The 16,739-nt window shown below is 35.5% G+C and overlaps 1 protein-coding gene across 1 annotated transcript in view; it reads right to left on the reverse strand.

Moving 5' to 3' along the window:
• The window catches only part of LOC107548827 (mediator of RNA polymerase II transcription subunit 13-like), a 98,422-nt gene extending 92,252 nt beyond the window's left edge, over positions 1-6,170 (reverse strand). Inside the window, exon 1 of the mRNA XM_016229649.1 lies at positions 5,572-6,170. Coding sequence (XP_016085135.1) covers positions 5,572-5,637 — 66 coding nt within the window. The 5' untranslated portion in view covers positions 5,638-6,170. The remainder of the gene's footprint in view (positions 1-5,571) is intronic.
• Positions 6,171-16,739: the final 10,569 nt, after the last annotated feature.

The raw sequence follows: 16,739 nt of genomic DNA on the forward strand, positions 1-16,739 counted from the left end.
TGACAGACAATGAACAAAAAAAGGTAATTTCCAAGAGCTGCGTCACAGCGCATATTAAAAGCTCCCGTATCGGTTCTGATTTCAGTACTGGAGAATAAAAGATACATTCTTAGATGTTTTTGTTAGTACGTGTACGTTATCTTACACATTTTATCTCCCCAACAGATTAATTTGAAATAGGTTTATAATGCATGTTGGCTATTCCCAATTCAGAAGAGCGCACACACAGCCTGTGTCTGTGAATGCTTCTCATACTCGCTCCTCTCTGCCCCACGCGGCACGAATCCTGCGTCACGGACGAGCCGTTCATGCTTGCCGCACTCACGCAGCCTCTCTCACCCGGCTCCGCACTGCAAGTCTTCACGAGCATATCTGGCAGTATGGATGAGGCTTGACGCACGCGCAACCTGTGTCGACTCGTGCCTGGCTCCGCGTTAAAAATGAAAGTAAATTCAGTCTAACTGCTTGCTAATTTCACTTGGATGAAATGAAACATTCAGCACATTTTCCACTTGCTCTTAAAATCCCAAATACTTAAAATGAATAAACCAGCCTATGTAACATATGTAATACTTTAATGATTGACTTAAGAAATACTGTTTTTTATTTATAAAAAATATACAAATATTTTCTGTGAAATTCAGTAATTAAGTTAATTCTGTAAAAGTAGTTATACCATTATAATCTTGCCTGCTGAAAAAAACAAAACAATAGAACCCCTCCCAAAACACAATAAAAAATGTAATGGATTTCAGGGTTATAATGGTAATTGTATTGGTTTTAATGTAAACTATAATGGTGTCTATTTGATGGATTCTATTGGTGGGATATAATCTGGCAGATGGGAACCAATAGAACAACAGTAAGTCCTATTGGAATAATGCCCAAAACAAAAAGGAATTTTGTAATGGTTTAATGGAAACTATAAGAATTTCTGTGACGGTTTCTATTGTTTTTTTAAGCAGGGCAATGATACCCATACTGTGCTGCACATTATTGGCAATATTGAGCTGAAGCTTGACTTTGCAAATTTAAAATCACAAATCAAATCGCAATATCTGTCAAAAAAATCGCAATTTGATATTTTCCCCCAAATCGCACAGCCCTACTACATGCCTGAACGAAACAAACTGCAGATGCTCTGAATCAGATGCAGATTCACTCTCTGACAGCAGGAGGCGCTTCTGGAACACCAGATGCAGCGTTTCCTTGGTTACCGCTGAAAACAAAGCAGCACTGCACTGAACGAAACACTGCTTTAATATGAACTATACAGAGACGAGATGAAAAGAAAATACCACGTAAACTTTTCTGAAGACAGTCAGTTCCCCTCAGAAACACATTCATATAAACCCTCAAATCAATATTGAGGATTTTCTTCCAATAGTTTGTGCATCATGAACAGTGAGTGATCTGCCTGCTACAGTATTTTTCTCTGTGCGTTCGTCTTCAGCGTCTCTGGTCTGTGTTAATCGGCGTTTACAGACTTCATATTTTCACATAAATTACATTTTGGAAAATGTTTGCATTGCAACGCAGTTTGTGCAAGTCCAGAACAGAGACGAGTTGCTTGCAATAAGACAAAAACTGTCCGGATGCCGATCTCGCCCAGCGGCAGCTCCTTAAGTTCGGCCATCCTACACACACGTGACTGACCGCTCGCTCGCTCGCACTAACAGGAGGAGGAGGGTCGTGTTAGGTTCTCTACACTGCACTCAACCTGAGGGATTCCAACACTTTCAGTCTTTGAGGAGACAAGAAAAACCACGCATACCGCAGGAACGGTATAACGGATAATATTATTAATTTCAGAATCGCAGTATACCTTGAAACTGATAATCGGCCCATGCCTACTCCACGCTGGTTGCTATTTGATCGCGCCACGTCATTGTTCGGTAAAATTTATTCGGTCTTTTCGCTTATTCGGTCGAACACCGAAAGATTTTTGGCTGAATAATTTCGGTTGCCGAACATTCGGTGCATCCCTAATTAGGGTTGGGTACCTATGTAACCGGTATGTACTAGAACCGAATCAGAACGCAGATTTCGGTGCCACTTAAATGCCAGAGCGATCGATTTAAATATTTGTCCTGGTTCTCCGAAATGGACGTAAGAAGCATGGGCATCGCTAGGCCATTTTTAGCGGGGCTATAGCGATTAGCTCCATAAACAGTACACAAATTCGTGATCGCTTCAGTGTCAGTCCCCTTTAAATTTCATTTGAAAATGGCTGCAGACTTCGTCTCCTCCCCGTCTTTCAGCGCGCTCTTCAATCCGCAGACCGCGGCGGCACAGCACGAACGGACTCAAACAGAAACAGAGGACACAACGTGTGTGTTTATCGATAGATTGTTATAATATATGTATCTGTGCAGTTCTTTGTCATAAATACAGTTTACAAAAGGTCACGAGGGAGCAATCGGTTTCCCATCTACTGTAAAGTTTTCGCTGCGTTCACCCCTCATCACACCACAGCCGTTTCCTCCAGCGAAAATCTAGCCCTTAAAAGACATGAACACATACTTTATAAAACGACCATGTTGCTATTTTAATTTGAAAATTTTATATTTCATATAAAACATATTACAGTGCATGTGGCATACCATACAGTAGCTGTGTCTCATTTAGAAGGCTGCACCCTCCGGAGGTCGAATCCTCTAGAGGTCGCATCCTCTGTAGGATGCATGTTCGAAGTGTCCTCAACCAAGAATTAAACGAGACGGCCTTCGTAGGACGGGCGGAAAAGGAAGCCGGAAGTATCACGTTGCTATGCCAACACATTTAGAGCATCGTTGTGCTCTCACACTACTTAAAGGAAAATTATTTCTAAATTTGGAAAGTAATTTGAAAAAAAAAAATGCTTTTACTTGTTTTATTTTGTTCAATGTTGAGGAACTGCAGCGTACGTACAGCAGACATCTATTAGAGAAAAAAAGGAGGAAGATATTTAAAACAAAGTTTATCCGTTTTTACCGAGGCGAATTAAGGTAAGTTGTAAACACCACATCTGCGCTTGTGTGTACGTTACATCTGCCGGCGCCGGCATTTTTCATATTAACAACGGTTGTTCACGGCGACGCAAAGAATTGTGGGTTATCTGTAGCAGCGAAGGATACACCTCATGCATCCTCCGAATTCCTGTGAAAGAAGGTCGCATTCGAAGGTCGCATTCGGAGTGTCCTACTTGCTTTTCTGAAATGAGACAGCCTCGATGACGTATGCAGCCTTCGAATGCGACCTCCGGAGGACGCAGCCTTCTAAATGAGACACAGCTCATCATTCACAGAACTGATTAAAGACAGTGACAGACAGCACTCAATCAATTCACTCATTTTAACTAAATATCAGAGTGATTGACAGAGATACAGTAGAAACATTATGTGTGGTTTTGTATTAAATATTGTTTTGTATTAAATAATGACCCAGATCATGAAATACATTTATTAGCTTTAGAGTAAGGCAAGCACAACTTGGGAAATGAGAGCATCCGAGGAGCATGTGAGTGCTATGTATATTTATTTTAAATATTTTTAATGTTCTTAATGTCGCGTGATCGAGATTCATCATCTACTGTAGTGAAGCTCGCGCCGCGTCGCTGTTGGAACTTTGATCCGAGCGGATAAACACTCCGAGTGGCGCTCTTCAAATGACTAGTGCTCTTTCGTTCCGCCTTTACCGCATAAACATTATATCAAACATTTATCGAACTCTTCATATAGCGCGATAATTATCGTTATCGATTTATCGCCCAGCCCTACTAATAATAATAAGAAACAGAGCAATTCCAATAGGGTCCTCACACCATCGGTGCTCGGGCCCTAAAAAAGCCTCTTCCGAGACTAAGCGCGCAAACGAGTTTCTGGAAAACTGCAACTATTCATATTCAAATCATCAAGCAATACATTCAAACAAAGTGTGCAAACAAGCTCTCAGTGGAGCCATCCATCTTCAGACAATATCAGAGATTACAGCTTTGGCAGTAATAAAACAGAGCAGGCATTAAACTGGATGTTTGATAAACTGAAGTTATATAATTCACCACAAGGCCTTGACACTGTTTGTGTGTCTGTGTACTTGTTTTGTTGTGAAGGGCACGTTTCTGAAAATGTCATATATAGCAAAACATGCATACACCGAACAAATAACGTCTGTTTTCAAATCTAAAAATGCAGAGCTGGTCCATAGGAATTATAATTAGCTTAATCTAAGAACAATAGAAGTCAATGGGACGCCAGCATGTGTGTAAAAGTGCGTGTGTGTTAGGGAGCAGAAAAGTACTGTAAACAACCTGCAGGCTCCAGGAATGCCCTATCTATTTCAAACCCCATGTCTCTTATTGCACACATGAGGTAAACCCCAAACCCAGCACTGGTTATTTTAAGCCAAACAACTGATGCGTGGCTCACACGATTAATGCAAATGCATCAAAGCTGTCAAAACTATCAGGTAAAAGGGTGATTCCATAAAAAGTGTAATTTCTGTAAGATTTTAAGCATCCTTTTTAAGTGTTGATAGATTGTATTGTGTCACCTCAATGTAAAAAAATGTGGAATATAGTTTTGCCTTTAATGCAAAAAAGTTTTTCAGGTTAATTTAGCTTTTTCTAGAGTTTGGCTCAAGGTCATGACACTGCAAAATGTTTATTATTGTAAAGGGGAATTTAATGCCGATATTTCTACAAATATCCAGTTTCCAATAATTAGCTGCTTAGTGTACAAATGAAGGTATCATGGCTACTGAAATACTACATTAAAGAATGATGTCGTTATGACAAATTAAAAAAATCTGAATCATGGAACTGCAAGGTGAAGTTAAGATGGAAACAGTTAAGCATGGGAATGGGATACAACTTGTTGACAGTATTTTATTAAAAAGACGTTGTGTCCACGATTTTATTTTATTATTATTATTATATATAATAAATAATAGGTATAAAACTCCATTTAAATAAATAATACGTATTTAACAATAAAGCAAGAAGTTGAAAACACAGGCCGTCCCCAGGAAAAGATTTGTGTTTCTGTTTTTAAAATATGTTTAAAGAAACGTTTTTCATTTGAGACACATTAGAGAGACACGAAATGCACCTTTTCGGGGAATGACCCCAAATAAGCCTGCAGAGAAGCGTGTAGACATTTATGTAAACACCCCGAACATAAGAACATGGAGTTTGAACGGAAGCCTAAAACGCTTTGTTTTACACAACTCCTAAAATAACATGTTTTTTCCAAATGAGCGGAGTAACGTTAACTTGTACTTGCACAAAGTGCTGGTAAAAAGAAACTTGAACTTTCATTCTGCTAACACGCTCCGTGACGTGCAATTTACAAACACATCAAATCAAAACACACAGCCGGTTTGCGTTAAGCCATCTGCTGCAAAACACTACAAACATGTAATCTCTTTAGAAAAGCTTACAAAGAAGTAAATAAACAAGCAGCATGTGTTTGAATCACACACATACCCTGGGCCCTGGTCCTGCTCGCTCTCTCTCTCTCCACTGGGGCTGATGTTAGCATGCTACGCGGCTAAAAATGGCTGCTTTTTCCTTTTAGTTTTTAAATCTCTTACCAGATAGAATAGATTGGAATGGCAGTCCTCCAAGCTGGCCCCGTTCGGTACGAAACAAGAACTCATCCTTTCACTGCGCGCTCGAACATCCCATCATCGGGCTTCCCATGGAAAAAGAAAAAGAACGTTTCTCCGAATTCGAGTCGAATGTGAACGGAATTATTTTTAAACAATCGGTGGGGGAATGGAATTCAACAGCCCCATTCGATCGCTCGCGCCTCCCGCGTTCAGCCCGAATTAGAAGATAAAAAAAGAACGGCCTCAAACCGTCGACGAGGCTGTGAGGGAATAGATTACATGTAAAAACAGAGGAGGAATGTGTTATGAAAATAGAAAAAAAGAAGAGCAAAAAGAGGCAACTCTTCCCCCCTCCCCCTTGGCTTAAAATCGGTTTTAGCTTAAAAACGACTCTCTTGTACCTCCATCCCCACCGAAAGCGGTTTAAAAACGAAAAACATTCCGCGTTAGAAGCGTCGAAAGGTGACGAGAAACTACATGAAATGGCTCATTTTCATTTAAAAGCGTATACTCGGTCTGTGTTCCTGCTGGTTTCCATTTGAATTCATGGATTCCTTTCTCTAATGGCGGCCACAGGGAGAACTCTGCCTCCCGGAGCCCATTGGCTGCTCGGCGGTCATGAGGGGCGTAACAACACTGCGAGCGACGGGCGCTGCCGCTAGGGGCGCCGCAGAGCAAACACAATTACGAATGGCACACCATAACCCTGCGCCATCTAGTGGTCATTTAACCCATCTAATACCAAATTATTCCCAGGCTATGTATGTTGAGCATTTGTTTTACTCATTGGAAAACCCATGCATATTTCCCTTTTGTTTAACCTTTTTTTTTTTAATAATAGTAAAAAAAAAAAAGAGTAAAATCCTTCGTTCGTGGTTCAGTGGGACTCTGGGATATACAACGATTTATATTTTATTATATATTTAGACAGATACGTGGTAATAATGCATTCATTTTAGATATTCAAATATTAAATATATATATATATACAGTCAAACCAAAAATTATTCAGACACCAGATATAGTCTTTGATATTTTTTACTAGTGTGTGCAGTACACTATAGGCCTAGTTCATTTATGTAAGTGAGGATTGCAAAATTAAAGTAAACTGTAACATATTATACCCAAAAATTTCTACATACAGTGGACTACCTGTAAAACTGATAAAAAAAATTGGGACCAAACACTTTGACCTGACCATGTTTTGCTTAAGTGTTTTTTTCTTTAATTGCTAATGCAAACTTTTTTACACCACAGACGTAACAAAATTACGCAGTGCTTGGTAACTGGTTGACCTAAATTGTTATCATCTAATTGTGTACTTAAATTTAACAGCTGACAGCTATTCAACCTAATTCATTACATACCTTTCTATCAAAGTTATCTGACATTATCAAGCTGAATTTGTTCTGACAGTTTAAGTTCTTGTCATATTTTATTACCATTTTCTAAACTATAGCGAATAAACTGTGACAATGTGAGAAATGTTGAAGGTGTCTGAATACATTTTTGACTATATATGTATATATATATATATATAATTTTATTTTATTTTTATATTAAAATTAGGCTACCCAATATATTTATGTGACTATTTACACAAGCAATGTTCGCATGAAATCAAAACGGTCTTGACTTGTATTTATAGTTGATAACTCTTTGTAAAAATCATCAATAAGAAACTTATTTATTAGAAAACTTGTAACTAATTTCAGTCACAATGTAAACTATTTCAAACATAATAGGTTGAGGTAGCTGCACAATACAGCTGAGCATCTCCTTGAACATGTCCTTGCATTTTTATGTGGTTCCATGACAAGAGACACTTTTTTTTCAGGAATATAGATAATACACAGAGTGTTATAGGCGTAGTTAGACACGCAGCTGGCTGAATGAGATTACTTTCACTCGAGAGTTTAAGTGAGATGTATTCCCATGGACGTAATAATCAGATGCCAGCTTCATTCACTGCATGCTTTTCTAATGGTAGTGGGCCTTGTCTGGCTGAAGTGCATTTAGAAAATGAAAACTTCATTGACGAGCACACAACCTATTAGCCACATTGGTGCTTCACAATAAATTACTTTAGGTCTATAGATTTGTAAAAATATTCAAATAATGCGTCCACTAAATTAAGCACTTTTACTTTAGATAATGCATATTTGTCAGAGATGAAATTATGAAGGCTTTTGATGTGAAGGTGAAGGATGGATCCAAAGAGAATTAAGTAGATTGATGGCTGCATTGATTTACAAGGTCATGCCTACACATACAATAGATCTGTCAAAGAATGGCATGCACATCTCTCCCTCACACATTCACATATTCCCATTGTTTGTCCATTACATAACTTTTTTGTAACATATATAATTATTTAAAAATTGACAATCAAATTTTAAATGTTCATTTCTTTTTGTTCATTTATTTTCATTTATTCATGTTCGTTTTTATTGTAATTTTTAACAATAATATATTTATTATTATTTTAATGTCAATTTTCATTTAATTTTTATCAATCAATCAATAAGTAGACTGATGCATTTTATCTGTAGACTGTCCTGCCTGCAAAGCTGATTCGTCACCTCCTTGACATGTTCCTTTTAAAGTTTGTCTAATATCCACACACACACACTTTCACACGTTGTCACAAAGTGCACATAAGACACGCGCTAGCAGACCCATCAATGGTCAGTGGAATGTGTGTCAATAGGAGTTGCAGGGCCACCGTTCAACAGCAGACCTGCTGTTTACACAGGCTAAGTGGTGATATCCTTCCTGTTCCTTTCAGCAAAAGTGGAGTCAAGGAGGGCTTCAGAGGTTCAAAAGGGTAATGCGTGTAAATACAGGAGCAGTCTGACTGCTTCTTTCAGTGCACACACAAGAATATATGCAGATATGCATTCACTTTCACACAAACACATACAGTATGGATGTCAAATGGCAACTCAACACAGTACCAAATTTATGCAAAACAAAACATTAAAATTACTTAATATTACCATGAATTACATTTCTGATCAAAAGTTTGGCATCATTAGTTTTGAATGTTTTAGAAAGAAGTCTCTTCAATGAGAATACTCATCAATGCTATTTATTTGATCAAAATATAGTAAAATCTGTAATATTGTGAAATGATTACAATTTAAAACAACTGTTTTCTTTTTGAATGTGTTTTAATTTCAGCAGACATTAATGCAGTCTTCAGCAATTACTTCATGATTCTTCAGAATCATTATCAGTGTTAAAAACATTGCTGATTACATTTTTTTTTTTTTTAAACTGTGATTCATTTTTACAGGATTTTTAATACGTTGAAAGTTCAAAAGAAAAGCATTTATTTGAAGTCGAAATCTTATGTAACAATATAAATGTCTTTACTGCCACTTTCATTTAATGCGTCCTTATAGAAGTATATATTGAATATATATATTTTAAATCTTACTTACTCCAAACTTTTGAATGTATCACTGTTTCCACAAAAATATTAAGCAGCAAAAAGAGTTTTCAACATTGGCAGTAAAACTAAATGTTTCTTGAGCATCAAACCAGCAAACTATAGTGATTTCTGAAGGATCATTGAAGACACTGAGTAATGACTGCTCTTTTATTACTTTATTTTTTACAATATTTTTGACTATATAAATGCAGCTTTGGTGAGAATAGGAGACTTCTTTCAAAAACAGTACAAACTTATTTTTAGCTATTAATTTTCCAAACTTTTCGATAGTGTACATGTGCAAAAATCACTTGAAATAAGTTTACCTTTGAAATAAGTCTAACAATAATTAATTTAAATAACTTGGTCAAATGCTTCAGCAAAATTAGTTCTTATTTCTCATGAAGGTTCTCGGTTCCAGATCTCAGCTGCTCTCTTTCCCATCATCACAGGTGTGGATCAGTCACCGGAGACACCCAGTACGAGGGGTCTGTGAGGACCTCTCTGCTCTTCTCAGCACTACAATCAGCCTAATACCCAGTTAGCTCTTCATGCTGAACCAGAGTACACAGTAAGGGTTCACGGTTATTTTGGTAAGAGCTCCAAACCACTGAATGGGTCATTTAGGGGGTAATTGTGGCCCTGGCTGAGTTCTCCCTGCTGGATGTCCTTGTTTAGAAACACTGGAGGGTTGAACAAGCATCTCTGCCCCTCTCATCTCTGAAAATGCCCAGTGCTGTTTCTGTTTGCAGAGAGGACCTGCTGACCACAGACAGAAGCTGCCTCCGACCATAAACCTCCCCTGAACCGTGTAAGATTGTGTCAGTCAATACCTTTTCAGCTGAACTCTGGGAAAGCCTTCCCTTTTGTTGCTCTAAGAAAAAAATGTATAGCAAAATCTCACTGACTCACACTGGGAGTTTTCAGCAGGTTGTTAGCAGGAGGAAAACTGGTCACTATTTGGTCTATCACTATCGGAACACCAACAAAACTTTCTACACATTTTCAGCTCCTTGTTTTTTCATTCAGTATTTGTCTACTATAAAAATATGAAAAATCATATAAAAAGCAACATACTTTTCTTACACTTTGAAAACATGTGAGCATATACCTTAAACTATGTGTGTGTGTGTGTGTGTGTGTGTGTGTGTGTGTGTGTGTGTGTGCGTGTGTATAATACTATTAAAAATTTTGGAGTCAATAAGATTTTTTAAAAAACAATTAATGCTTTTATTCAGTATTTTCTTGAAAAGAAGTAGCACGGTTTACACACACAAAATTAAGCAGCACTGCAACACTGATAATGATAATATTTCTTGAGCATCAAATACTGGTGTTTTCACTGTATGTTTTTATTAATTAGATGCAGCCTTGGTAACCATAAGACACTTCTTTTTTAAACTTTTTAAAAAACGCATGCTAATATCATGAATTAGTCATTCATATAAACTTCGGCAGTGTCGCATGACATTTACAACCTAAACAGAACCTACAGTTTTGTTTAAAATTATTTTTCTACAAAATAATACTAAAGATGCTAAACATTTTTTTGTTTTGTTTTGCTTTATAATGTTGTTGTTTTTTCTTATTATGATAGCAGGACTAATGCATCACACAGACATTTTTGACTTTATGTACACCTAAAAAATCTCAAAATGAATTTCAATTCAGAAATTAAAAAGACGCTTGTCATAGAAGAGGTGTATACAATTAATGTTATGTGTGAATTATATTTGTTTATTGTATTGCATTGAATTGTAATTAAAGGGTATGAAATGAAAATTTGCTGAAAACACCTTAAGGATGGATTTGTTCAACAAACATGCAGCTGGATGCAGATGATGGACTGGAGTTGTGTGGGTTACTCGTGAGTTATTGTGATGTTTTTATCAGCTGTTTGGACTCTCGTTCTGACGGCACCCATTCACTGCAGAGGATCCATTGGTCAGCAAGTGATGCTAAATTTCTCCTAATCTGATCTGATGAAGATACAAACTTATCTACATCTTGGATGGCCTGAGGGTAACAAAATTTGAGCAAATATTAATTTTATGGTGAACTATTGAATAGAAGGGACACAAGATGAGCATCATTTCATTGACCCTCATGCTTACAGTTACAAATTAGAGTCCAGTGTGATCAGCTCTCTTTGACACATTTTACCATGTCCTGCAGAATTCCACAGATTTGCTCCTCAAATAATAAAAAAAAAAGTCTTCAGATTCCACCTGGATCTATCACTTAGCATTAGGAGCCAGGACTGCTTGTGTGATGCTGCTGTGGTATACAGTAGAGGCCAGGGCGGCAAGACTTGAAAACACTGTTGAGCACACACGAGATTAGCAGGAACATTCCCCTGTACACAAATGCAGACATGACAGATGCTTTTGTTGTGCACCTGACGCGGGGAGGGGTGTTCTGCAGGGCTGCTGCCTCTCCCAGTGACACACAACTACAACTGAACATCCCTGCCGCTAAATAATCTGACACACTTTCCCTCTCTCTGCAGTCTATTGCCGTTTCAGCACTGTTAGAAATCATGTCGCCTCTCTCCCTCTCGTACCCGCTCCCTTCCCCTCTCTCCACGAGCAGATGGATGAAAAAGCGGCAGTATCACGGCTTCTTTTATTTAAGCTGAAGAAACAGCATGAGATTAATAAATTCAATATGAATAGAGAGTTAATGAAAGGAGCCTCTACCCCTCCCTTTCAGCTGTGTTTTCTGCCGTCTGAGGAGCCTGTAAGTAGCACCATTGAAAAGCAGGAGTCAGCAGAAACAGCCCCTGGATCGCAGACAGACTTTGACCTCTGCAGATTCCTCTGTGGCAGCTCACTCTGTCATTCCTCTGCAGTTCCTACCAATAAACACATCAACACTTACTTCTGACACAATATGGGCACAAAAAATGTGCCCAAAAAAAAAAGTGCCCAAAAGCTTCTGACACAATATGGGCGCATTTTTGTAGTCAAAGGACAAACAGTTGTAGCCTGTAAGCCTACATGAATTCACTGTAAAGTTAGTAACGCATTAAGTTAATTAATTGTATTATAAGGGGGAAACAACTGGGAACCTTTCCCCAAGCTCTCTCACTAAGGTTTTCAAGGGCAGGGGGTTTCAAACATTTTGCAACCACAGTCCCTAGCAATTTCTGAGAGAACAAAGTTTTTTCAGTGTACTAATCCACTTTAGGAAAGGGTTAATTATATAGACAATTACATAATATTCGTGTATAAAAAGTATTCACATTTTTTCAAAAAGGTTTTTTTTCTTTCTTTCACTTTGTCATTATACTAAAACCAAAGTAAATTGTAAAAATAATATCTGGAAAGTATTTACTTATCGTTTTTCCACAATAAATATATTGCAATCACTTTCTGTTCCAGTGAAATCATAAAATAAAAGTATTTTATATATATATATATATATATATATATATAAAGCAACACAACCATTTGATGCAAATAAGCTTTGCCGAACCATTTGATGCAAATTCAGCTTTGCCAAATAAATTACATTTTTTTAAATATTCAAATAGAAAAAGTTAAATAGGCATAATATTTCACAATATTCCTGTTTTACTGTACTATCAAATAAAGGCCTTGGTGAGCATAAGAGACTTTAAAAAAAAAAAAAAAAAACTTTTGAATGACAGTGTACATACACAAACACATGTAATGTGTGACTTATTTTTAAAAAGTTGTCACTGTTTACACGGAAGGCAAGACATATTCCTCTGAGCTCCTCATCAGCAGATGTTCAGGTAGAGGACAGAGCCCCAAGATTAAAATCCTTTTGACATTCAGTCAAATCTGCGGCGCACATGACAGATATAACATAAAGTAAAAGCACTGAAAGATGTCAAATAAAAAAAGATTAAAATAGCACAACCTCAAATTTAGAATATTCTTTTGACATTTTTGACAAGTGTCTCTCGAGGGACTCGGGAACAGATACGCATCAAGCATTCTGTGGAATCCAGAAATAACACCCATGAGCATCACCTCGGCAAGCCTGCAGAAGTCCAAACATGCTGAGATGTCCACAAGCAGCAAGACACTGAGAAATCAGCCACCCACACAATCTGGCCCTGCTTTCCCTCCGCTCGTCTCAAAGGACAGAATCAATGACAAATGAAAACCACGGTCCGCTCTTAAATCAAAGCGTGCACACGCTGCAGTTTCCACCTTGTGTCTGGGTTCAGGGGCTGCCAATTAGACATGAAGCAGTGGGTAGCCGTGTCCTTGCCAGGTTATCCTCAAGGACAGGCGTCAGAGGAGGAGGGGGGATGCTGCCACAGAGGACATGGCCACAGGTTGGCCATCTGACAACAGTCGTACAGTATTTCAACATGAGATACATGCGGAATGATTATGTAGGCATTTACACAGCTAATACGATGGAAACCCCCAACAGCTAAAAATTATTGTAATTTCAACTGTAAAAGAAATATGAAAAATGAAAGGTAAGCTCTCATTCTATATGGTGAAAAACTGTTATAGATTTAATGGGATATTTCATGTACACTGAAAAAAAAATTGGTGTAAAATTTTTTCTTTCCACTCCACAATTCCACAATTACTAGTAAATTTCACAATTAATAACAAAAAAACAGCAAAGAATACACTGAATTAAACATGACATTTAGAAGTATTTTCTTGTAAATTTATCTTGTGGAATTATTTATTAAAAAAAATTAATTTGTGTCATTTTACAGTAAAACAGTGTTAAATGTAAAATTTTTAGAAGGAATTTTTTTTATCTTATAATTTACAGTGAATGAACCTAAATTGACATTCCCAAAATGTTCTGTATTTTTGTTAGTATTTTTTTTTTATGTTTTGAAAATTGGCGTCTTCTGTTATCTCCTGTAGTTAAATGAATGTTTATTAGATTATGTTTGTTAGCATTACTTGTATTTGTGTGTATGATACTGTACACCTTTTATATATTAGTATTTACCGCAGCTTGTAGAAAAGCTACTTTTGAAACACCTGCACTTCAAAAAAAAAGTTTTGTTTTTTTTTCTTCTTCAAAGTTTTGGATAAAACATGGAATATTTGGAGTACATTTTACAAGGAAATACTGTATATATATTATATTTTTTTAATTCAATGTGTGTTAATTTAAAAAAAATGCTGTTTCTTTGTTACTGTTTGTGAAATTTAGCAATTTCTAAGAGAACATTATTAACATGAATTAAATATATTCTTTTTACTGTAAATGTAATTTCAATCTGTAAAAAGTTCTGGCAACCACAGCTGCCGTTTTTTTCTGTAAATTTCACACTTTGTTTTTTTTTTTACAGTGAACCACATTAAATTGCTGCAGAAATATGGTAGATTTAATGTAAAATATATGACATTGGCGTTTTTAACAGTATTTATGGAGTTGTAACTGGGGGAAGTGATGGCTTGTGTGTGACAGACTGACTCTTATCTGAATGTGGACACACACATTATCAGTGAAACACTTCTCGTGTGGCTGGCCGCTGGAAAGAGTGAAACCGCAATAGAAAAAGGCACAATTTAACGGGTGTTACACCAAAGAGCTATAAAGTGCGACAAGTGTGCGATACACTGATGATAAATAGTAATATGCTCAGTGGAGGATATGGCAAGAATGTGCAATCTGACGCTGTGTGTGTGCATGTGTGTGTAAAATTATAAACGTTTGGAATCAATATGGGTATTATTGCATTAGCCATGGAGAGATATACCATAAACTGTTATACATGCTCCCTGGCAAAGCAATTTACACACTTGCTCAGTGCTTATGAATAATGCATGCTCATATCAGTGCTGCTGCAGAGCCCTGTACTGTAAGCTGCTTTAATAACTGCATGAGTAAAGTCACCTTTAATACTAATTCAGTCTTACTTGATAGAAATATGGAAGTGTGTGTGTGCGTCTTATCAGAGTTTATCTTTATGATATTAAATATAATTTTACTGTCTTATTCTAGTTATTTTATGGACTTTACCTGCTTACATAATAAAATCAATAATCATAATCATTTTATTTATATTTACAATATGTCTAAACGCTAATACTACTACTAATAATAATTGAGCATTTATAGTGAACTTTACCTGCTTACATTAAAAATAACAATCATGCTCATTATTTATATTCGCATTATAGCTTAACAAGACCAAAAAGTAAAACTATAATATTTATACTACTAATAATTTATAATAATTATTATATATTATGATTTCAATATTTAGAATAATTATTCTTTTTATTAATCTTACTTTAAATATACACAATATTAATAATCATAATTATACATATGTATAATTACTATTAACTAATAATAATAATAATCATAATAATAATGATAATATTTCTATATTAATTATTAATACATTCATATTAATGTAAAAAATATTAATATTTAGAATAATAATAACTATTATTTGTATTACTATTATTATAATATTACAACAACAATTATTATATATTTGTATTACTACTACTACTACTATACTAATAGTAATAATAGTAATAATAAAAACAGCAATAATAATAATGCTAATAACAAATAATTTGTAATTAATTCTAAATAATAATAATAATAATTAATAATAAGTAATATTTAGAATAATAATAACTATTATTTGTATTACTATTATTATGGTTTATTATAATATTACAACAACAACAGCAATTATTTTTATTATTATTTCATTATTACTACTACTATGACTAATATTAGTAGTAATAATAAAAACAGTAATAATGTTAATAACTAATAATTTATCAATATTAATTATACTACAACAACAACAACAACAACAACAACAACAACAACAACAACAACAACAACAACAACAACAACAACAACAACAACAACAACAACAACAACAACAACAACAACAACAACAACAACAACAACAACAACAACAACAACAACAACAACAACAACAACAACAACAACAACAACAACAACAAGCGATACACTGATGATAAATAGTAATATGCTCAGTGGAGGATATGGCAAGAATGTGCAATCTGACGCTGTGTGTGTGCATGTGTGTGTAAAATTATAAACGTTTGGAATCAATATGGGTATTATTGCATTAGCCATGGAGAGATATACCATAAACTGTTATACATGCTCCCTGGCAAAGCAATTTACACACTTGCTCAGTGCTTATGAATAATGCATGCTCATATCAGTGCTGCTGCAGAGCCCTGTACTGTAAGCTGCTTTAATAACTGCATGAGTAAAGTCACCTTTAATACTAATTCAGTCTTACTTGATAGAAATATGGAAGTGTGTGTGTGCGTCTTATCAGAGTTTATCTTTATGATATTAAATATAATTTTACTGTCTTATTCTAGTTATTTTATGGACTTTACCTGCTTACATAATAAAATCAATAATCATAATCATTTTATTTATATTTACAATATGTCTAAACGCTAATACTACTACTAATAATAATTGAGCATTTATAGTGAACTTTACCTGCTTACATTAAAAATAACAATCATGCTCATTATTTATATTCGCATTATAGCTTAACAAGACCAAAAAGTAAAACTATAATATTTATACTACTAATAATTTATAATAATTATTATATATTATGATTTCAATATTTAGAATAATTATTCTTTTTATTAATCTTACTTTAAATATACACAATATTAATAATCATAATTATACATATGTATAATTACTATTAACTAATAATAATAATAATCAT

This window comes from Sinocyclocheilus grahami, unplaced genomic scaffold, assembly GCF_001515645.1.
Source record: "Sinocyclocheilus grahami isolate Dianchi unplaced genomic scaffold, SAMN03320097.WGS_v1.1 scaffold356.1, whole genome shotgun sequence".
NCBI classification, from domain to species: domain Eukaryota; kingdom Metazoa; phylum Chordata; class Actinopteri; order Cypriniformes; family Cyprinidae; genus Sinocyclocheilus; species Sinocyclocheilus grahami.